The sequence below is a fragment of the Theobroma cacao genome, chromosome 9 (genome assembly GCF_000208745.1).
Source record: "Theobroma cacao cultivar B97-61/B2 chromosome 9, Criollo_cocoa_genome_V2, whole genome shotgun sequence".
Lineage (NCBI taxonomy): Eukaryota > Viridiplantae > Streptophyta > Magnoliopsida > Malvales > Malvaceae > Theobroma > Theobroma cacao.
The window spans coordinates 13902344-13925130 of NC_030858.1; the positions used below are offsets into that span (position 1 = coordinate 13902344).

The 22787-nt window shown below is 34.4% G+C and overlaps 1 protein-coding gene and 2 long non-coding RNA genes across 6 annotated transcripts; all 3 read right to left on the reverse strand.

Moving 5' to 3' along the window:
* LOC18589282 (adagio protein 1) lies at window positions 1413-8535 on the reverse strand. Its single transcript, XM_007014172.2, has 2 exons — window positions 8064-8535; window positions 1413-3515 (listed from the first exon to the last, which is right to left on the reverse strand). The coding sequence occupies exons 1-2, from the start codon at window positions 8285-8287 to the stop codon at window positions 1907-1909; spliced, it is 1833 nt and encodes a 610-aa protein (XP_007014234.1). The 5' UTR covers window positions 8288-8535; the 3' UTR covers window positions 1413-1906.
* On the reverse strand, window positions 12125-12619 carry LOC108663318. 2 transcript variants are annotated; one of them, XR_001929275.1, is made up of 2 exons: window positions 12484-12619; window positions 12125-12328 (listed from the first exon to the last, which is right to left on the reverse strand). It is a non-coding gene; the product is annotated as an uncharacterized LOC108663318 (long non-coding RNA). The 2 variants fall into 2 exon arrangements; XR_001929274.1 differs by having other exon boundaries at window positions 12125-12333.
* Window positions 14282-16539, reverse strand: LOC108663313. Of its 3 annotated transcripts, none has more exons than XR_001929265.1 (3): window positions 16347-16539; window positions 15528-15651; window positions 14282-14517 (listed from the first exon to the last, which is right to left on the reverse strand). It is a non-coding gene; the product is annotated as an uncharacterized LOC108663313 (long non-coding RNA). The 3 variants fall into 3 exon arrangements; XR_001929266.1 differs by lacking the exon at window positions 16347-16539 and adding an exon at window positions 16184-16224 and having other exon boundaries at window positions 15528-15647; XR_001929264.1 differs by lacking the exon at window positions 16347-16539 and adding an exon at window positions 16184-16224.

Sequence of the window (22787 nt, forward strand, 5' to 3'; positions counted from 1 at the left end):
CTAAAGACATAGGAAATAAAGGCTGGAGAGTGGAACTAAAACTTGATGATAAACAAAGCAGAATAAAATAAAAAAAGTCAGGACTTGATGAAAAAAAAAAAAAGTAATGAAAGCAGAATAATTAAAAGGTAAAAAAACAAAATATGGAGTTATTGCCTGTAAAGAGGAATCAAAGCCTGATAATAAAGAAACACGACGAGAAGAGAAAAATTAAAACGTGATGATAAGAAAACAACAATAGTTAAAGTAAACAAAAGCACAAAATGATTAGCAACCATAAAAGTATAAAATAAAAAGGGAAAACTACACAAAATCATAAATAAGAAACAAAGAAAAAATAGAAAATTAGAATCAGATTAGGGAAGGAAAAAGAAGGGGAGTTGAAGAAACAGGAAATAAGGCTAGACAGTGGAAAGCAAAGCAAAGAATAAAGAAAATGGATAACAGTCTTTAATGAACCAAACATTAGAGGTCTTGGAAAGCAAAGCAAAGGATGAAGAGAAAGGAAAAAAAAAATAAAATAAAATAAGAGGAAAAGAAGAAGACAAGAATGACCTATTTGAAAGCTACCGAAAGAAAAACAACAACTTGGAACATGCGCCAACACAACAAAAAAGGAGTTTTGAAAGTAGAAAGACAAAAATCAATATAACCTCTACAATATTCACAATAGACGAAGCTCGAAAAAAAAATTAAAATTCATAAATGAAAGAAGTCTCAGAACAAATAATAATAAAATAAAAGAAGACAAGAAGTTAAAAATGAAACACCCATTCTAAAAATATGCTGTGCTTGTTCCAAGCAGCACCTAGAAATAAAGTTCAAAAGCAAGCGTAACAATGCAAGTTAAATCATATACAAATCAATAATGAAAAATGATAAATATTGTTATTATATAAGACCAGTCTTGACCTTAATTGAAAACCAATACAACAACTATTTGAAGCTTACATATTTGTTTGGGTAATCGTATATTTATAAAGTTATTAGGTGGGCTAGGGTTACTTTTATTAAATTAATTAAAAGGGTAAATCTATTTATGCTGACATGATAGTCTATAAAAATACTTAAACACTCTCACTTCACAAATTTATAAATGAAAATAATAAATAATTTGAAGGGAAATAGACATCCACATATAAATAATTACAATCTGTGACGATGATAAAAACACAAAATTAAAGAAGCTCATGTGATGGATACATGTACGTTTCTTTTTCGTCAAACACGCAATGAAGGAGTCCCATCCATTTATTGAACTCATTCAAAGCTTTTCAAGTAAAAGGAAGCTGTGAAAGTGGGAATCAGGTTAAAGACATTGCGAAGTGATGCAACAAGGTTCGAGAGAAACTTGCTGAGCAGCATCCTTAGTACCACACCAGCAATCATGGAACTGGCATAACATAAAAGACTAATGCAATATGCAACATCCCTTTCTCCCATTTTTTTTATTACTTACAAAATATCAATTAAACGGATCGGGCACAACTACTTCAACCTACATATATAAATTACCTACGTGTCTATCAAATACTACCATCCTAACAGCCAAGAATAATCCATTGTGAGTATTGTCAGGCACTTCATACAAACCTTACCAAAAAAAACAAAACATGTTCAAGTCACTCATTTCAAAGTTTTATCCCGAGCCAGAACAACCCTCCTACAAGAATATGCATCACGGGACAATCACCTATTACAAATGTCAAAACATGTCCAGAGGAATGTTTGTCAAGAGTTCCTTTTGTTTTTTGTTTCCCTTTTCTTTTCTAGTGACCCAAAGATGTTCACCAATCAACTTCTCAGAATTCTCTCTCATCTTGGAGTTGAGGACTCGTTGTGAGTCGTAACTCCTTTACAACAGATAGCTTTCCTTTCGCACATCCTCTTTTAGCCACGACTCTAATCAGATAACTGAACTTGCCAGCGATAGTTCATGGAGCTCAGTTAGCATCCACTCTTCACCTGTTTGCCCACCGAGTACTATTGCCCTTGTCCCGCCAACTACACAAGTACTATGCCCCCAAGCAAACCTTGGGGGTCGGCCAGGCACATTCAATATCCTCCATGTTGGTTTTTCATCAGTTGGGTCCAGGAGATAAAGTTGGGAAGCAGAGTGAAGACCAGCAACAGACCCACCAAAGATGAGAATTCTTCCACCAGGGAGGCTCACAGCAACATGATCAAGTCTTGGAGGTGGAGCTATGCCGCCTGGATTTCCAGCACCAGGCATTCCACTCCCAGTTACACATCTCCAACATGGTTCCTCCTCACTTAAATCCATTGTGAATACATCACTAGAACGAAACCGGAGTGGACCACTCTTAGCAAGACCTCCAAACATCAATATTTTCCGACCACCATATACTGACAATGTGTGACCCAAACGAGAAGGTGGGGTCCATGCTACTGGAATCTCTCTCCAGACAGGTTTCTCCATTGAAAGATCAAGCAGGAAAGTGTCACTAAGAAGTACTCCTGAATCGGCACAACCACCAGAAACTATCAGCTTGGTCCCGTCAAGTGTGCATGAGCTGTGCCATGATCGAGGAAGTGGAGGAGCCAATCCAGAGATCTCTCGCCAGGTTGGAGGCTTTGCATCCAAATCAAGCACAAAAACATCATTGAGCAGGCCCTGCCTTCCACAGCCTCCAAATACCACCAGATGAGACCCATTCACACAAGAAAGTGTATGACCCCAACGACCAGGAGGAGGAGAGCTCACTTGGACATGTTGCCACTCTGGGTTGCTGGAATTTAGATCCAGTACAAAGGTGTCATTCATCGGTTGCATGTTTACCCCTTCACCACCAAAAAGTACAACCCGATTCCCAACAGCACAGGCACTAAAGTTGCACCTTGAAGGTTCAACAGCACCTCCAACAGTTAGCTTCCTCCAAGCAGCTGCTTCGAGAGTGGTCAATTCCCTTGCCAGCCGACCCCACCCAAGTCTCTTTGCACCAGGGACTGTCTCTAAAATACGGGTAGTCTCGCTTCCCCATGCATTTTGACAAACCATTCTCCAAAGATCCTCATTGCTTGTCAACTCATAAAGTCGCCTACAGACAGAACCAACTGATGCGATATCTCTTGGTGTCAGCCGTGAAAGTATCTTGAGAGACAGTACCTCATCACTTAATTGCAATATCCCACAAACCCCACGGCAGACATTTCGGTCCCCAACTACGACAGGCCGAAAAGCAGAAAATCCAGAATGAGAACGGTCAGATGACTTTATAGACTCCTTTATTGAAGATCCTGGCACTGGACCTAGATCAATGTTTGCTTCTGTGAAGATCTGGATCCCGATAACATGAGTGATTGTCTCATCATCTCCATATATTGGAGTAAGACGCAGTCTGTTCATCAATGGAGATCCATCCTTTCTAAAGTTCAACAACTCGCCGTGGAATTCAATGCCCTCCTCAAGGCATCTCCGAATTTCTGAAACTACCGTGGAGTCCACCAATGGATGCCGTCTTTTTGCAAATGGTCCTCTACACTGTAAGAAACGGCTGAAACAAAACCACACAAATATCAGAACAAACCATAAGAACTCACAACAATTAGCACCTCATTACATGATGAACAGTAAATATTCTTTATCTCCTACAAGAAAATTTATAGATGGCAAGGAGTATAAGTGAAGTAACCACAACAATAAACACAAATTATCAAGACGATTAGCATTAAATTGTAGGCAATGAATGAGATGAGTGGGTAGTAGTGGGAATGAGCTTTCAATTTAAAATGATGCTCCATGAATCGTAACAAAGAACAGAAAAGGATACATTAAAACTTTTCAAAGGCCCTCTAAAGCAAAGTTACAACACAACATACAGTAATCACCTTTGACCCCTCCCTTCTCAATTGTGCAGTAATGACCATAAAGCATAAACACACAACAGATATTGCAACTTTAGAGGCCTCAGCATTGATGAGGAAAGTAGAAATTAACCAGAAGTCCAACTGTTGGCTTTGGTCCATGCAGAAGGATATTGAAAGAAACCTTATTAACCTAGCAAGTAGTAAAGATATCAAAGTGCAAACTTTTACACTTCATGTATTAGGAAAACATCATTAATGCCGATTTTTTCTGAGTTTTCAACATCCATCTGATATCTTTGGCACAAATATATTCACATTATGACAAAGAAAATGGACAATACTACTTACCAAAAAAATATATTGACAATATGATAATTTATCTACAAACATGTTGAGACTTTGGTGTAAAGATGACCAAAATTAAATAGCTATGCCGAAAAAACACAAGGATTGTATATTTTTTAAACATATGAGAGAAGGGGCAGCACAATTGCACCATTAACATTAGAATTTTACAGAAGCATTTGATTGTACAACATGTAATCTATGTATAGATAACACATTGTTTTCAAGCCTGCAGGTCCACAAATATTATTATTCTGGACCACCAACAAAGTGTGTAACTTGAAAACAATACCACATTAATAGGACATCTCAGGCCATAAGTTACAAACTTAAAATAAATAGAAAAAATGTAATTGGTTTGTTTCCTCACAGAGAAACCCGATGCTAATATCTTAAAAAAAAGTACATTAACTACACAAGATATTTACAATTGTTCTACATTTCTAGCTGTAACTCTAAATTCATGTACAAGGGGAAGAAGAATCACTGAAACATAAGCGTCATTGTGCAAACCACTAGGGCAAAGGAAAAGCATAGGATAACATGAACACAAGTACACAACTTCAGGCTCTCTAATGAACTGTTTCATGTGTACTGCTGAACAGTGAGCCGTAGAAATTGCCACAGGGCCACAATGTAAACCCACAAAGTATAAATTAATAAATTATGAACCAGCCTATTCCAGAGTTTGATTGGTTTGAGTTGGATCAACTTAAAAAAAATGGTAAAATTTTTTCTGAAAAATAAACAAAATAAAAAATAAAAGAGGAAAAAGCTTGCATGATGTTTGACTTTTATACCTCTAATTGACATCCACAGACCTTCAACTCATTAAAAATACAGAACACTCTTTTCCTTTAAATTGGAGCCATACTCAGTCTATCCCATTTCCCTTACCCTATTTTTGTTTTTTGCATTAAAAAAAGACAAGAATAATGAGACAAATAGAGTAACTAAAGAAGGGAGAATGTTCATATCTTGTAGAAGAAAATATATTCCATTCATTTATATATATATATATATATATATAGATATATAGCTTAACTTATTCAGAACCATGAGAACAGGTGGCAACATGCTTACTAAATCATACACATTATAGGTAACTGCTCTAGTTACTCTGTTATCTGTCTTCTCGATAAAAAGTATTATTTAAGAGCACAAAATAGCGCACCAGAAGTATAGAAGTACAAATACCAAACATGAAATGAGAAAGAAAACAAGAAAAAATTTTTAAAAAATATTCATCCAAGTGAAGAGATCTTAGAAACACAAATTTAGTCATTGAATATTTAAACTGTCTCTTCATAATGAAGCTGTTCTATTCTCCAATTCAACCAGACAACCATAAAGATACTGAAATGCAATTTATATAACAAATCTATAAGAAGCTTCTTCAAGTTATAAATATTTTGACAAAAACAGGTGGCAAAAAGTTAATTGTACCTGATTCCTTTAAAGTAACTTTTTTTTTTTTTACAGTTTATTCATGGGTTTTTTCAAAACGAGTTGAGTCTAGTATCATACTTATTTGATGATAGTCTTTAATGTGCTTTCATATTTATTTGATCGCCTTGCAGTGTAGAAGCACACAAATAAGAGAAGAATTAAATGGAAAAAGAATTAAAAAAAACCAGATTCACATAACATACACATACGTCCAAACTTGGAGAATTGAGCTAATGGAATTTCAAGCACTTCTTTGAAAGTATGGAGGCATGATTGTGCATGCTTTTCTTCTACTAATAGGAGTTTTCTTTCTCCTGTTCTACTTCTCAGCCTTCTTTGTTTTTTATCATGCTTGTACAACAGTTTAATTTGCACCATTGTCCTAATTAAATTATTTGGCCTACCTGTTCCCAGGTTTCCTTAAATGAAATCACATATCATCACACTAGCAATTTATCAATAAAAGAACCCATCCCCAGCACCACCCCAACCTACAAGTTTGCTAGCCAAAAGATTCTATCATTTGATAAATACAAAGTGCGGCCATTTGAAGCCTTCAAACGATAAGCAACCCCAGACTATTTCTCTTTACAGTCTGAAACATAAAATCACAAGTTGCCAAACTCTAGTTCACCAAAAAGGCTTTTGTAGGAGATCCCCCCTTTGTTAACATGTATTTCACCACAGCAATATGATTCCTGATGCAAGTATGAATTTGAGTCTAATCTGATACTACCTAGATATTTTCATCATACTACATATCTTTATGATGAAAAAAAAAAAAAAACTTCTAGACTCTACTGCCTCAACTCTATTTGTTCTACTCTAAAAGTCAGTTAGAATGTAGTTATGATCTCACTGATATAATTTGCTCAAGTCTCCCTTCAGAAAAGCTTCAACATATAAAGGCTTTAGATATTGATATGGAAAAGTAGAGCGTTAATTGTATTGCTACAATTTCCAAACATCTTATCCAGATTTCTCACCACCATGGTCCAACAAGTTATGCTTAGTGCAACATTCAAAAAAGGAACACTACAGGTTGTTGTTATTATTATTATCATTTGTGATTTTAGAGAGAGCTCATGAAATAGAGGGAGATATCATCTCCCTTACCAAAGAAAACAGTATAGTATAGACACATTTCTTCATTTCTTTCCACTTACTAAATGCTAGTATATTGGGTAAAAACTCTATCTTTAGTCAATAGACACAATACAATATGAGATTTGGGGTACTGATACCAGAAACATCTTAACAAAGATATAACATTTAAATTTTTTTTTATTTACTATTGGTATGATTCAGGAATGTTTCCCACTTACATAAACATTATTAATCAAGAAAATTCTACTATGATACCTTAACATCAAGGGACAGCTTCTTTAGAAAGTAACAACAGGGAAAACACTATAGACTCAGAAGATGCTTTCCAGGTCTGGAACCCTTATTATCAACATGTAGGATGAATCTGGAGCTTCGAAAGTTAAAGCAATCAAGATGAAGTGAAAAAAAACCAAGGCATAGATAAATCAACATGATATTACCAGCATGCCCACTTGATACAAGCTTCCAATCCCTAATCTGAATATATCACTAGTATAAAGCTAGTGATATGGCAACCATGCACACCCATCTATAAAAAAAACTATATCACGCTGCTCAAGCATAATCCCTAATGACAAACTAGTTAAGAATCCCAAAACGTATCAATTAAGTTGAAGATTCTCTTTCTAGCGTATATATGCCTACTCTACTCAAGCCACATGGCATCTCATCCCATCAAACTGAAAGTTTTCACCAAAAATTTCCCACATTAGAGTAGTTTCTAGTTAATATATACTTTGCAACATATCCTGCACTCTCAATATTCTATTTAAGGAAATCCATACCACCATTATTAATTTTAAGTTGGTTCTGGATAGGTAATAAGGTGCTTCGCCACACACTTGATATCATGCACATGTTTATGCTGCCTGAAACATTAACAAGGCAATATCTTTAAAGACCCTCTGTATAGAAACTTCAAAAAGGGCACTGCCCAGATCTAACTTCATTAAACTGCAAAGTAATTTTGGCTTTCTCTTTGCAAAACAAACAATATGTTAAAAGGAAAATTAATACTGCCTATCTTGAATATATTCGGCAATTTTTAGCAAATACCTCCACTCACACCCAAAGCAAATAACAAAAGCGAAAAAAAGGTGGTTATTAAAAGAAAAAAAAAATCCCAATAAGGGTTTTGATTAATCAATAAATTCCATCACACAGAGACCTAAAACATAGTATATTTTATCTGCCTCTCATTTCATATACGACTCGAAAACAAAATTAGAATCCAAGCGCCACTCGAGGTCCCGAGTGATATAAGGAAGAAATGGCAAAAACAAATAATAATTCTGAACCAACATAACCAAGCAGAAAAAGCAATAAGAACTGACCAATTGCGGCCAAGAACCTCCTCAGCGCGATAGCCCGTAACCATCTCGAAGACGGTGTTGACATAAATGATGGGATGGTCGGGCTCGAGGGCATCGGTGACGACAAAGCCACAAGGAGCCGTTTGGAGCAAGTTTTGGACAGGAAAAGGAAGTGGGCCGCCATCGTTGAGCAGGAAGCCCTCGTCTTCATCCCCACTCAGATCGGAATTACTATCCCACTCCATAAATATCTAACAAAGCAATCCAGGCAGCCAGTTTTCTTCTTCAACCCATGGAAGCTGATGAACAAAGAAAGGGGAAAGAAAGAGAAGAGAGATAGCAGACGAAAAAGACGGAGAAGGAGGGGGAGGGGGAGGGAGAGTTGAGTTTGTTGTTGTTGGGAAGGGACTGGAGAGGGTTCAGTGCGAGAGAAGGGAGAGAATGAGTGGTGAGCAACGACTCGGGAAATTAAGCTAAGGGGAATGAAAGGGGGAGAGAGACAGTTGTACATAATACATGTGCACTCACCGTCGCCGCGTAATTTACTATGCTGGAAAAATCGGTTTTCGGTTTACGGGTTGGGATATCAGGATATGGCCCATATGGGTTTTCATTTTTCTTTTTCGGTTGGTTTTCGGTCTATGGGTTTGGATACCGGCGTACGATTTTTTTCCAGTAACTTATTTTTGGGTTAGCAAATGAATCTTAACCTTTTAAAAATATATAATTTAATATTCAAATTTTGCTGCTATTTATTAAATTACATGTTCCGTTTGCTTCATTAGTGAAAAACAAGTAGGTAATTATAAATAAGAGACAATATTTCAAAAATCTCTAAATTATTTGAAAATTAAAATAAAATTTTATTTTTTATTATATTTAATCAAGCCCTGTATTTTTATTTTTCATCAAAGAAACTCTTATAATCTACGTTGATTAATTGCTATTAGTGTAAATATCATTTATTATTTTTATGTTTATGTGGAGTTAACATAACACTAATGTGAAGATTAAAAAATATCATCAAACATGTAATCTTGTCATATCAATTTATCACATTATCATTTACAATGACATGTTAATATATTATATCAGTATCACGTAATATAAAAATAACAAGTGGTATGTTGATTAATAACGGTTAATTAATCGTTACTAATAAAAATTTATTTGACCTACAATAAAAGTACTATAATAAAAGAATTATTATGAATATATGTGTGAATGTCTATTATGTTATTTCACAAGATTTCAAATCATGCCAAGCAGTCCAAATATACCAAATAGTCCAACAAGCTAGACACAAGAGTGTAATCTAATTTAAACTCATATATTTAATTATGTATATTTAGATTTGGATGTAGATTAGATTTGATTAAAATTAAAATTTAATCCATCCAAATTAAATCCCTTAAGTATTACCTTTATCTTGTAAGTTTTATCTAGATAAGAGGTTATTAGCCTATATATAGATCCTTCACTTCACTTGTAAATATACACTCTCAAATAAGATCTTTTTACTTCTTCTAATATTTTCTCTCATAGTTGTTTTTTCAAGTTATATTTTATACCACGTTAGCAGCACAATTCTCTAATCTCTCAAGTTTTAGTATCATTTAGTTTTCATTATCTTCTTTCAGACTTCAAAAAGATTTTAATGGTTGGTTTTTGATTTTTGATTTTTATAAATTAAGTAAGTGGTTTGATATTTCTTCGGTGTTTTCATCTCTAAAAATTAACTTTAATGTGAATTTGCTATCACGTAGTTTTTATTATAGCGAAAATTATGAGAAAAAACCCTCTTCACAAACCCAAATAAAAAATGACCCTCATAATAATTTTAATTGTTTTTACCCAATTTTGGACATGACTTGACAAACAATGCCCTTAAAAAGTCATGTCATACTCGTTTTGAGGCTGCTTGTAAGGACAAGGCATGCAAGTTCACTTTACATGCAACAAAGTTGTCTGAGGGAGATTATTAGCATGTTCGCATGTTCCACAAGGTACACATGTGTACTGTTGATGGTTTGCAAGGTGGGTACCAAATAGCAAGCGTGAGGTTAATTGGTGAGCTTATGTCCCCCAGACTGCTAGGAAATTGTCACAGCCTAAATTTCGGGCTATGATTGGCACAAAGGCCCAATGGGCTCAACCCACTAAACCTAAACAAGCCTACTTAATTGATCTTATATATTAATCCCTATTCCTTTAGAATCCAAAGCTTGAAATGTTCAAATACTGTTTCTTTGAAAATTATTCATAAAACCCAATCATACATTCATAATGGCATCATCCACCAATATATTCATAAATAGATTAACAAATGATTCTTAATGTGCAACGACCTTTCCCCGGTCATTGCCGGCGTCCAAGACTTCCGGAAAAGACTTGCCAAGTCTCGAACAAGCTTGTCTAGAATTTGCTCATTAATCCACTACATTCAATCACCATATAATATTGATACTTTTATATACTAAGTTAAACCATAAATATAAAAAATCAATACAAACTTTTTCTTTTTATTCGTAAGTATATGCATTAAAATTTATAATCTCCAAATTAATGCTTATATAAAAATTTAGAATTCGTTTACAACTTAATAAATAAAATGCTACGACTTGACCTCTAACAGCAGAGCGACTCGAAATAAAATGTTAGGAGATGCTTTTATCTATTCACGGTGGATTGAATGCGTCACTAACTAAACGCTAGGCTAATCCCTATCTGTAAAAAGGGAAATAAAGGGGCGTGAGTCTCATCGACTCAGTGATAATCATCGACTCAGCGAGTAGGGCATAGATGGAAAACAAGTAAATGGCAGATCAGTTGAATATAAAAATGCATATTATAAAAACAATTCGTTTCAAACGGGGATTTGTGCCTTATATAAAAATTGAGAATTTCTTATAAAGTATAAATAATCGAGGTAATAAAATTTTCACATCAAAATATATTAATAATCATTTTCGAATCAAATCAATAAAATTTAGCAAGCTCCCATGAAACCAAATAATATTTAAAATCATGCCTAAATCATAACTCGCCCCATATGCGAGGAATTACAGATTTATTTCACAGATAAAAATATAGGGGAGCTGCAAAAAATCGTTTAATTCTTTTTTCACCATGTAAAGAAGTATAATTCATAATATTAAAATTTATTTCAACTCTATAAAACCATTACATTTTTGTCAAAAATAAACAACATGGCTTATGACTTTCTTAAAAACTTGGCTTGTGCCAAAATCATTCTCATACTCGGTTGTTAGGGATACCTTGGCTTGGGGCTATCCCAACCGAATCCGCCAAGGCTATTAAAAAGTAATGTACGCATAAATCATATTTTTATTTTGAAAACACAGCCGTTCCTTGGCGTTAGCGGAGTTCATCATCATGAGGTGGTTCGGCGTGATGTGAACTCTAACCATACCTCAAGAGATACCCTATACGCGCTTATCCGACCGAGGTACATATATAACTGGATTTCGTGCCCCTCTAATAGGCTGGTCCACAGAATCCGCCCACTGCAGCAAGCTAAACTCACAATACAATAAAATTTGCAATAACATGACATGACAATTATTTCACAATTCAGCCTCTCAAGGCTAAATACACAGTTCATATATTTCAACACAAATACCAATTCAACCATTCATGCAAATATTGTCACAAGCCATTCGATTCAAAATACAATTTATAACACAACAAGTAGCAATCTCCAATTACTCTTTGAATTTCTTGGTTAAAATGAAATCACCTTTTAAAAGAATTCAAATTTGATCTTCAAAGGGATATTTTAAATCTTTCTCAAAATATCGGTCCCCACATCACGTTAAAACTCTCTTTTCGTAAAATGTTCATTGTAAATATTTGCATGATATTTTGTATCAAAATAGCATGGTGAATATGTAATAAATTTCATGAATGCACACCACACAAACAATAAGGCACAATTTCCTTTGATATAAATCTTTTCGAAAAGCTTGTTTCCCGGTTTAAAACACTTTACGTCTAATATATATATATATATATATATATATTTCAAATGATTTCTAAAAATAACTTACACCCACAATTCCTTAAAATTCTATCAACGCATGCTTTCCATAAATTTTGCACTTCACGTAAAATATACGTACATGTATATATATATACGAAATTTTTAAAGTTGACACCCCCTACTCACCTCATAATAGTGGGATATTACTTCACTATTGATTCGTACGCGTATAATTATTCCTATTTGTCGGTCACATACTTCGTTCGGCAAGCCTCCACGATAACTTTTCTAGCAACAATTTAAACTCAGTATACTTAATCACACATTTGTATGGGTAGCAACTTAATTAAAAATTCCTTAAGCAACTTGCATATTTTTCATCCAAAATATGCACAATATTAAACTACCCATAAACCTTAAAATATAACATTAACTTACCATTGGGCCTTTTCATTTCTTTATGACTTTTGGGCCCTCTCCATGGGCTTCTCCATTTTTCCTACTTGGGCCAAGTCCATTTATTTTTATTTCATATTAGGCCATGCCCACTTATTTTCTATTGGGTCATGCCCATTTATTTTCTATTAGGTCATGCCCATTTATTTTCTATTTCTTTTCTTTTCTTTTTTCTTTCTTTTTCTCTCTTCCATGTTTCTTCTTCTTTTTCTTTTCTTTCCAGCCCGTGGCTTCCCTTCACCACCGTGGCTTCCTCTCTTCACCACCATGGCTTCCTCTCTTCACCACCGTGGCTTCCTCTCAAAATCGGTCACCAAAAGCCTCATTTTCTCACCTTTTTTGCTGCCATTTTTTGCTCTAAAATCAGTAGATTTCTAGTAACAAAACTCCTCAATTTTGGCAGCACAAAGCTGTCCAATTTTTTGCACAAATTGGCAACAAACAACTCTAATTTTTTTGCACAAATAGCTCCAATTTTTCTGTACAAATTGGTAGCAATTAGCTCTAATTTTTCTGCACAAACAGTTTCAATTTTTTTGCACAAATTGGCAGCACTTTGCTGTCCTTCAATGGCAACAAAACCTTCAAAATTTCTAGCTGCAAATTCACACAATTTCAGTAGCAAAAACCTTGAATTTTCAGCACCAAAATCAGCCATAAAAACCTCAAAAATTCCAGCAATTTACTTAAAAAAAAAATCAACTTTCTTACCTCAAAATTTTCAGCTTTCTTCTTCCTCCAAAAATTACAGCAAAAAGCTCTCTTTTCCTTCCTCAAAGTGTAGCAAAACCATTCTTTTTGCTCTTCCTCTCCCACGATTTTTTCTCTCCCTTTTTCTCTTCATTTCTTTCTTCCTTTATTTTTCTTCTCTTTTTCTTCTTCACTAACCGACTTAACTTTTCTCTCTTCCTTTTTCTTTCCTCACATGGCCGGCCCCCACATTCCTTTCTACACTATTCTCTTTTGTTTTCTTTACTTTTTTGTCTTTTTTTTTCCTTTGTTCAACCGGCCATTCACTTCACTTGGTTCCAATTTAGTATTCTTTCAATTGACTTTGACTTTTCTTCATTCCCATCCAAACCACATCATTCCCATTCTTGACTCATGTGGCCACTCATGTACATATAAAAATATTATTTGGCTTTTCAACATCTTTTCTTCATTATTTTATAATCCATTTTATTTTCATTTTATTTTTATTTCTTCAAAACAATAAAATTTACACATTATGCCTTAACTTCATTTTATTTAACACACCTCCCTTAATTTTTCATATTTTAAAATTAATTCTTCCGACATGTGTAAAAATTTTAATTTCCTACTCTCTTCCTTTTCTTACACGTGTATAATCAAAATATCGAGATCGCATTTCAACGCGGTGTCATTATAATATTTAAATATTTACTTACCCGCGTTAGCTCGATTTAATAAAATCACGTTGACGCAATTATCGTCGTTTTCCTTCAAAATTCTTCTTTGCTTCATCTCCCTCACTTAAATTAGTCATATTTCATTTTTCATGACTAATTCCGACAACATATAAAATATTAATATTTTGATATTATTTTATTGAATAAAATATTATTTTATTTCAAAATTTTTCACTTGCCTTCTTTGGTCCCGAAACACATCATTACATCGCGGTTTACTTCCGAATCATCCTTTAGCTTACTAATTCCTCTCCAACAAAAATATTATTATTTAATTATTATTTCTGCACACGCGAAGCATTTTATTCTTGAACGTTCCTTTCATCATTTGTCGCTCTTTAGCACGCAAATTCACATCAAACTATAATTCATTTGATCAATAAGGTCTTATTTGTGTCCAACGAGGGTGCGGGATATTACATAATGTTTCACATTAAATATTCATATACACATAATTAGACTTTGACCGTCAGCGGAGTGACTCTAGGCATGATTGATAATACTTAGTGTCACGTTAAACCTACCGAGTAATGTATAGGAAGGAGTACCTTGTCCTAGGATCCAATCACCTTTAACTCAGAAAAACCTAAAACATGAATTTTAAAAAAGTGAGTACAAACTCAGTGAGTGAACATAGGAAGGGAACAAGCAACATTAAGGAAGGTTTGGAAATCATGATGCACTTAAGTTCAAAACAATGTAATTTAGTTTATTTCTATTTAAAAACCCCTTATTCAAACCCTTGGTCATTTAGTCACTTGATGACGAAAGACTCATGAACAACAAAGAAGTTGAGAAATGAAAACTTTAGTAGAATTCAAGCAAGTCAAGCATATAATAGATTGACTCTTACCGCAGCAAAAAGGCATTCTCGCTGTAATGAAATTTTGGCCAGATAAAATCCAAGGGGCTTTCACTACCATCGAGAAAATTCCACTCATGCCACATTACACATTAAATTGAACACATTGACAATACTCAAGTTTTCAATAGTCAATGCAATCACATATTAAATCCAAACATCTATATATAGTAAATATATATATATATATATATATATATATATATATATATANATATATATATATATATATATATATATATAAGCACATACACCACCATCACCTCACCCGGCTCATGTGCATCCCCCCACATCGTGCACATAGTTGGACACCCCATCTCACTCAACTCATGTGCATCATTATCGTCATGTGCACTGCCCACTCCGCACATGCACGGTTGTAATTTTCACGACATTGTCATTCAACCGGCATGTGCACTGCCCACTCCGCACATGCACGGTTACAATTATCACAACATTGTCATTCAACCGGCATGTGCACTGCCTACTCCGCACATGCACGGTTACATCAATTACACAAAATTACTTAACAATACATATCATATATTACTATTTTTTTATATATACATATCAGTATCATATAAAGGTACATAGATTCATCACAATCATGTTCCACATCACAAAAACATTTCACTAAAGGCTTGTTCCTATGCATTTTTATCGAAAAACAATTAAAATGTCTCAATCAACCACATGTGCCTTACTCCTAAAACATTTTATGCAAGTTCACTCACCTTACGATAGCGGGATATTACATCGCTATTTGATCAGAGCTGTCTCTGATTATTTTCACTGGCTGGTCGCTCGATGTTTACTCCGACACGCCACCACAGTACTTTAACCTTATCTTTGCACTTCCTAACAATAATATGAACTCAATATATTTAATTATATACGTATACGGGCAGCACTTCAATCAATTAATCCTTACTCAAATTTATATTTTTCATCCTATCATGAAACCATCTTCAATTAACTCACATCTTAATATATTTTTACTAAAATTACTTATATCCATTACTTACGTAATTCCTTAAATTATATCACTGGCAACTTAATTATGATGTCACATGTCTACTTCAACCTTTCTAAATAATTTTCACCTAAATTCATCTTATATTTTCACACATAATCCACATATATGGCAGCAACAATCATTCTCACTTTCACTCGATTATTTCCTAGTTTACACGCATCGTTATCTATCTAACTTTCAATACTTTGTTTCTCAATCCTCCATCCACAATATTCCTTTTTCATTTCTTTCAAACAACATGCCATACAATCTTAATAATTTTCAACTAGCATAGGCAAATAAATCCTTTTAACAACCATAATTCCTCACAATATTCAACTAACCGTAGGCTTTAAAACATAGTGTTAAGCTTACCGTTTTCCTTTTTCACTTTGAATCCTTCATGTACCCATGGGTTTATTGGCTTACATGTTATCAATTTTTCTCCAATCAAGTCAATCTTTGCTGCCACAAGACATTTCTCTAAGTCACTAACTCATTTTCAAAGACTACTCGAGCCAAAAACAAGAATTCTTACCGTTTCTTGCTTGAATCACCAAAACCAAGCTTTTTCTTCCTTTCTCTCTTTTTCTTTCTTCTCCTCCTAAGGTTTAGATGTGTTGAAAACTGGGGTTAAAGGCTGTAAATTTAGTGCTCAAGAAGTTTGGAGAAGAAAGGAAAAGAAAACATGGAAAGGAAAGTGAAGAAAACTTGATTTCATGGTGGATAAAGAGAAATGGCATGGAAGCTTCAAGAATGGTGTGGGGCTGAATGAAGAAGAAGAAAAATCTGGTGGGGGAAAGGATAAGATCGGTTTTGGCCTAAAAACACCTAACTTCATATAAAATTACCGTTTTACCTTTTTTGTTTCCTTCCATTTTAATTTAGTCCTCCCAACACTCATTTAACTCCAATTTCCTTTTATTACCTTCTTCTACACATGTACAAACAAAGTATGAAGTTTGTACTCCAACGCGGTGTCCTTATAATATTTAAAATATTTATTTGCTCGCGTTATCTTTACTTAATAAAGACACGCGGCCCCATTAACTTCATTTTTCTCCAAAAATTCTCTCATTCTTCTCCTCCTTCACTTAGATTGACCATGTACTCCTTCTTCATGGAAAAATTTTGACACTGAATAAAATATTAATATTTTAGTATTATTTTATTAATAAAATATTATTTTATTTTAAAAATTTTCTCCAATCTCCTCTCATCCCCTTGGTACCCAAAATACCTTATTATGCCTCAATTGACTTCCAAATCACTTTTTATCTCACAAATTCTTTTTTGATAAAAGTATCATTATTTTATTATTATTTTCTCGCATGTGAAATATTTTATCCCAAATTATCTCTTTCATCTTTCATCACTTTTAAACATTATAATTAACCTCAATTGGCATATGATAATCTTTATTAGTCACCATAGCAAAGTACGGGGTATTATAGAAATAATGTAACACCATTGAGATCTAAGGAAATAATGGAAGAGATGAATCGTAAGTGGGGATTGCAATGTTTGTATGCAGGGTCTGGCAAGCAAAGGAATATGTGAAGAGTCTTATTTTTGGTCCCATGGAGGAGTCATTCTAACTCCTACTCTCGTATTTCCATATTTTGGAATGTGAAAATCCCGATATAATCACAACTATGGTTACGGATCAAGAACAACGATTCAAATATTTGTTCTAGGCGTACGGGGCATGTCTTTGAGGGTTTAAGGGCATAATACAGCTTGTAGTTGCTATTGATGCCACACAACTGAAAGGTAGATTCAAGGGTATTTTGTTTGTTACTATCTGCAAAGATGCGAATGAATTGATATATCTAGTTGCATTTGGCATTGGCCACTTTAAGGACGAAGAGTCGTGGTTGTGGTTTTATTACCTAATTGTGTCATGTGATTGGTTGTCTTAAAAATGCAATGTTCATTTTTTATTATCATCTTAGCATTAAGAATATACTTGAAAAAAATGTTCCATGGCATGAAAACAATCTATGTAATTACCACTTGGGAAAAAAACTTAAAAAACAAGTTCAAGCGTGAAGACGTTGCAACAATTTTCACCCTTGCAACTAACTGTTATAGGGTTGTCGATTTCACCAAACATATGAATCAACTGAAACAGCTTTGCAAGGCTACTTACGACCATTTTATGAAATTATGCCTTGAGAGATGGGCACGTGCATGGTCATCGGTAAGGTGCTACAAACTCATGACATCCAACATTGCAGAGTGTATTAACTCATGTTTGAGGTAGGCAAGGAAAATTCCAATCATCGTCTTAATCAAGTGCATTAGAGGCATATTCCAACATTAGTTCCATGACCAGCACAAGGAAGCCCTAGATTTGACCACGCCTTTCAACCCTTGGGCTACCTATTTATTGAACACATGGTTCAATGAAACATGTCACTTTTCCACACAAGCAATCAAATCAGTGGAGTTCCAAGTTATTGGCGGGAGTAAGGACAAAGTCGTAAACTTGTCCACCAAGATGTGTTCATGCTGTGAGTTTCTGAACGATTTACTCCTCTGTAAGCATGCCATGGCGGCAATAAGGTACGAATATCCATGTTTTCTTATTTGCTTTGTAATGACTTGAAATTTTAAATGGTTCCTTAACTTTGATTTCATTGTCTTCGTAGTAAGTGCAAACGTGCAAACATTGAATTATGCTTGGACTATTATAAGACTTGGTCTTGGGTGGAGGGCTATACTGTTCAATTTGTAGACAACCTAGGCACTCACGAAACAACTGTCTAATGCGAATGACAAACTCTGAGAATGTATAAGGTGTCGTAAACAAAAATAGTGGCTCCTGAGACAGTAGTGGTTTATTGTATCAACACTGCTCTTGAATTTAGCCTTGAACACTACTATTTCAACTAGAGTTTGACTTAGTCTAGAGATGATATTTTGATGTGTGACAACTTCTTTTTCAAGATGTAAGCCTCAAAATAATATTGTGGGATCATCAAATGAGTAGTATATGTTTATAATTTTTTTTTATCATTGTAACAAACAATAAAATAAAATCAGAAACCTTTAATAAGGAAAAAAAATAATCATTGTTTATTTAAACGTAATTATATGATTGTAATAAAATCATTGTTGGAATATTTAATTTAGTGATAAGTACAATTTTTTTTTTTTGCATAAGGTTTCATCCGATTTATTTTGTTTTGCAATCAAAGTTTAATTCAAATATATTTGCTTGTGAGATATTTAATTTAATTTAATGATAGATGTATGGGTAAATCTAAAAAGTCAAATATAAACAATGCAGGATGTGTGATATTGTTGAATATAATGTAATGCAGGATGTGGGGTCATGCAATGCCATAGCATAAATCACGTAATACCTTAAAACCAATCACGCAATGCCCATCAAACCAGACACACAATGACTAAAAATAGTCAAGCAATTCTTTAGTCACCCAATGCAATGCCGGATGTGGAGGCACGCAATGCCTAAATCATGCAATACAATGCAAGATGTGGTGTCACGCAATGCTTAATAAGGCTTCATACAAGTCACTGTATTTACTAAGTTTTACTATACATAACAACCATTCACGCAATGCGTAATATGGGATCATGCAATGCTTACTATGGAGTTACACAATGCCTAAAATCTAGTCACGCAATGCCTTATATGAAGTTAAGGCCTGCTTTAACAGATTAAAGCATCTTATCTGAAGAGAAAATTGTCATGTAGGAACTTTTGACAAAAAAAAAAAAAGTGAGGAGCGGGAGGGATGAGAAAACCACCCACTCAAAATGTGGGCTAACCGGTTAAGATAGCACACCTTAAAACTCATCATATTCTTATAAAAGCCACAATTAAAAAAATAAAAACCCTAACCCAAAATTCTTAAAAAATCTATCATCCCTTTCTCTAGTTGTAAGTTCACTTGAGAAACTCGAAGTCTCCAACATCATCAAAATCAATGGCCAAAAACTTCTCTGACTAGCAAAGTTACTGACAAGGGCAAAGACAAGAGGTCGTCTGAGGATTTTTCTACTCTACTACCCAAGGAAAAAAGGAAAATGGCTTTTAATTCGCCAACTGTAATAAAAGGTATTTTAATTGAAAAAGGTAAGCCTCTAGTCTCATGATTTAGGAACTAAACACATGCTAATAAGCACAAGAGAATAGAAAATGTCACTATATCATGCAAAAAAGTTGTTGATTGAGGAAGATTTAATTAAACCGTTTTAGTTAAGGTTAACTTATATAGGTTCTTTGGCAAGCTTAAAATTAAGGGTCTAAGTACCTTTTGAGATAGGTATTATAGCTCGACCCTTGTTAGGGAATTTTACTCCAACACAGCCCTGAATGAAGATGAGTTTGAAAATCCTAGTGATTTTGTAAAGGATGGGTTGAATGTATTTTTGTGCGAAAAAGAATTTAAAGTGACAGCCACTGGTATTGGAAAGCTCCTAAAAGTAGAGTATCAAATTAGAGAATTCTCAATTTGCCCATGGTATGACTCGTCACACATGTGGGAGTCAGTCACAAGAAGAAAAGAAAAATACTTGCCAAATGCATGTTATGCTTGTCATTTGAAATATGCACAACTTAGGGCCTTCCATTATTTCCTGGTCTCCACATTGCATGGAAATAACAGATGTTTTAGCTATGTTAGCGCTCAAGATCTCTAGATGAAGCAAGCCATTGTAAATGAAATCTCTCTGAATGTAGCACAATATATGATGGAAATAATGCGAGGACCCTCCCTAAGATATAAGACCAATCTACCATACAAAAACATCATCTCCTCTATAGTTGACAAGAAAGGATTCCGGAGCATTGGGTAACAAGCTGATTGAACCAATAATAAAGATCAAGGTATTTCTATTGCAAGTCTCTAAAAAATGGGATATAAGCTTGAGGTAAAAGAGTCTTTCAAATCTATCCAAGGCAATTCAGTTCTTCCTACCCTTGAAACTCCTTCCACTCCTCTATTTAGAGTTAGTCAAGATCCTATTCGAATGATGATGTTTAATCTCCTGATGAGAATTGATGGAAAACTGATTGAGCAAATTGAAAGAATTATAAAAATGGAAGAAAGGTTACAGAATGTTGAAAATCTTTTTCTTAAAAAAGATGCAGTTGATGGGGCAAAAACAATGGCAAGGATGGCACAAGAAGTGGGATCTATAGAAAAAGAAAGAAAAGGAGATTGTACCATAACAAACTCAAAGCAAAGGCAAGGCAACAGTTGTTGGTTCAGTCTTTAGGAAACGTTCTGATAGAGGTAAGAAGACTAGAGGAAGATTCACATAGGGTTTAACCATGAACAATGTGTATATTGGTTTATGTTTTTTGTGGTTTAAGTTTTTATGTTTCTATGTGGATTAAATATCATAAGTTTTGGTATGCTTATTGGTTTTAAAATTATATTGGCTATTATGTGTTGATGGACTGTTATGTGTGGATGATGGTTGTATATTATTGATCATTGTTGAAGATGTGTGCACATTCATACAGATTATATTAGCAAGAATAAATTTAAATTCCTCTAGTTTGCATGATATAGTTTAATTCCCTTAATAAAATTGATGATTTGCAAAGTAAATAAGCTTGTGCACTTCAAAAATGGATTAAATAGTCGCGGGTTTGAGAGAAAAGAAGTGGGATAAACATTTAAAAAAGAGAATCTATCGATATGTAGTGGTATCTATTGATTCTATTGATAGTTTCCAGGCCTTTTTGATTTGTAAAGTTCTTGGGTGGTCATCTATCAATAGATAGTGGAATCTATCAATAGATGTTCATCCAAATTGCCTTCACATGCTTCAACAAACAAGTCATGCAATGCCTAAGACACACAATGCCTACCAACTAGTCACATGATACCTTATCAACAAGTCATGCAATAACTACACCACATTCACGTAATTGTTGAGTTGCGCAATGATTAAAAACTAGCCACACAATGCCTTAGTTACGCAATGATCATTAATTAGACACGTAATGCCCTATCGATAGATAGTGGTATCTATTGATAGTTTCCGAACCTCTTTGATTTGCAAAGTTCTCGAGTGGTCATCTATTGATAGATAGTGGAATCTATTGATAGATGTTCATCCAAATTGCCTTCACACGCTTTAACAAACAAGTGACGCAATGCCTACCAACAAGTCACGCAATGACTACATCCCATTCACATAATGCCTAAGTTATGCAATGACTAAAAACCAACCACATAATGCCTTAGTTATGCAATGACTATCAACCAAACATGCAATGCCCTATCGATAGTTTCTAGGCCTATTTGATTTGCAAAGTTCTCAAGTGGTCATCTATTGATAGATAGTGGAATCTATCAATAGATGTTAATCCAAATTGCCTTCACATGCTTCAACAAACAAGTCACGCAATGCCTAAGACACATAATGCCTACCAACTAGTCACGTGATACCCGATCAACAAGCCATGTAATGACTACATCCCATTCACGTAATGCCTAAGTTACACAATGACTAAAAGCCTACTAGACAATGCCTTAGTTATGCAATAACTATCAACCAATCACGTAATGCCCTATTGATAGATAGTGAGATCTATCGATAGTTTTTGAGCCTCTATGATTTGCAAAGTTCTCAAGTGGTCATCTATCGATAGATAGTGGAATTTATCGATAGATGTTCATTGAAATTCCCTTCACATTCTTCAACAAACAAGTCATATAATGCCTAAGACAAGCAATGCTTACCAACCAGTCACACGATACCCTATGTTGGTCTTAAATAAATGTGCTAGAGTGGGGGTGAATAACACTTTTTGGCTCTTACTAAACTTGATTTCAAATTGGGGGCAAATTAAAGATCAATGATGAGAAATTTAATGTATGATGAAGGAACGACTTTAGAAAGAATGAAAATGAAAAAATAAAACAGAGGAGACAATACTCAAAGATTTATAGTGGTTCGATTAAAGACCTACATCCACTACCTTGATTGT

Bases quoted from the DNA above. Each gene is read 5' to 3' on its own strand.
- LOC18589282 (XM_007014172.2), bottom strand. From the start codon at position 8,287: ATGGAGTGGGATAGTAATTCCGATCTGAGTGGGGATGAAGACGAGGGC. The intron at 3,516-8,063 runs GTCAGTTCTTAT...GTTTTGTTTCAG, and splicing joins GAGGTTCTTGGCCGCAATTG to CCGTTTCTTACAGTGTAGAG.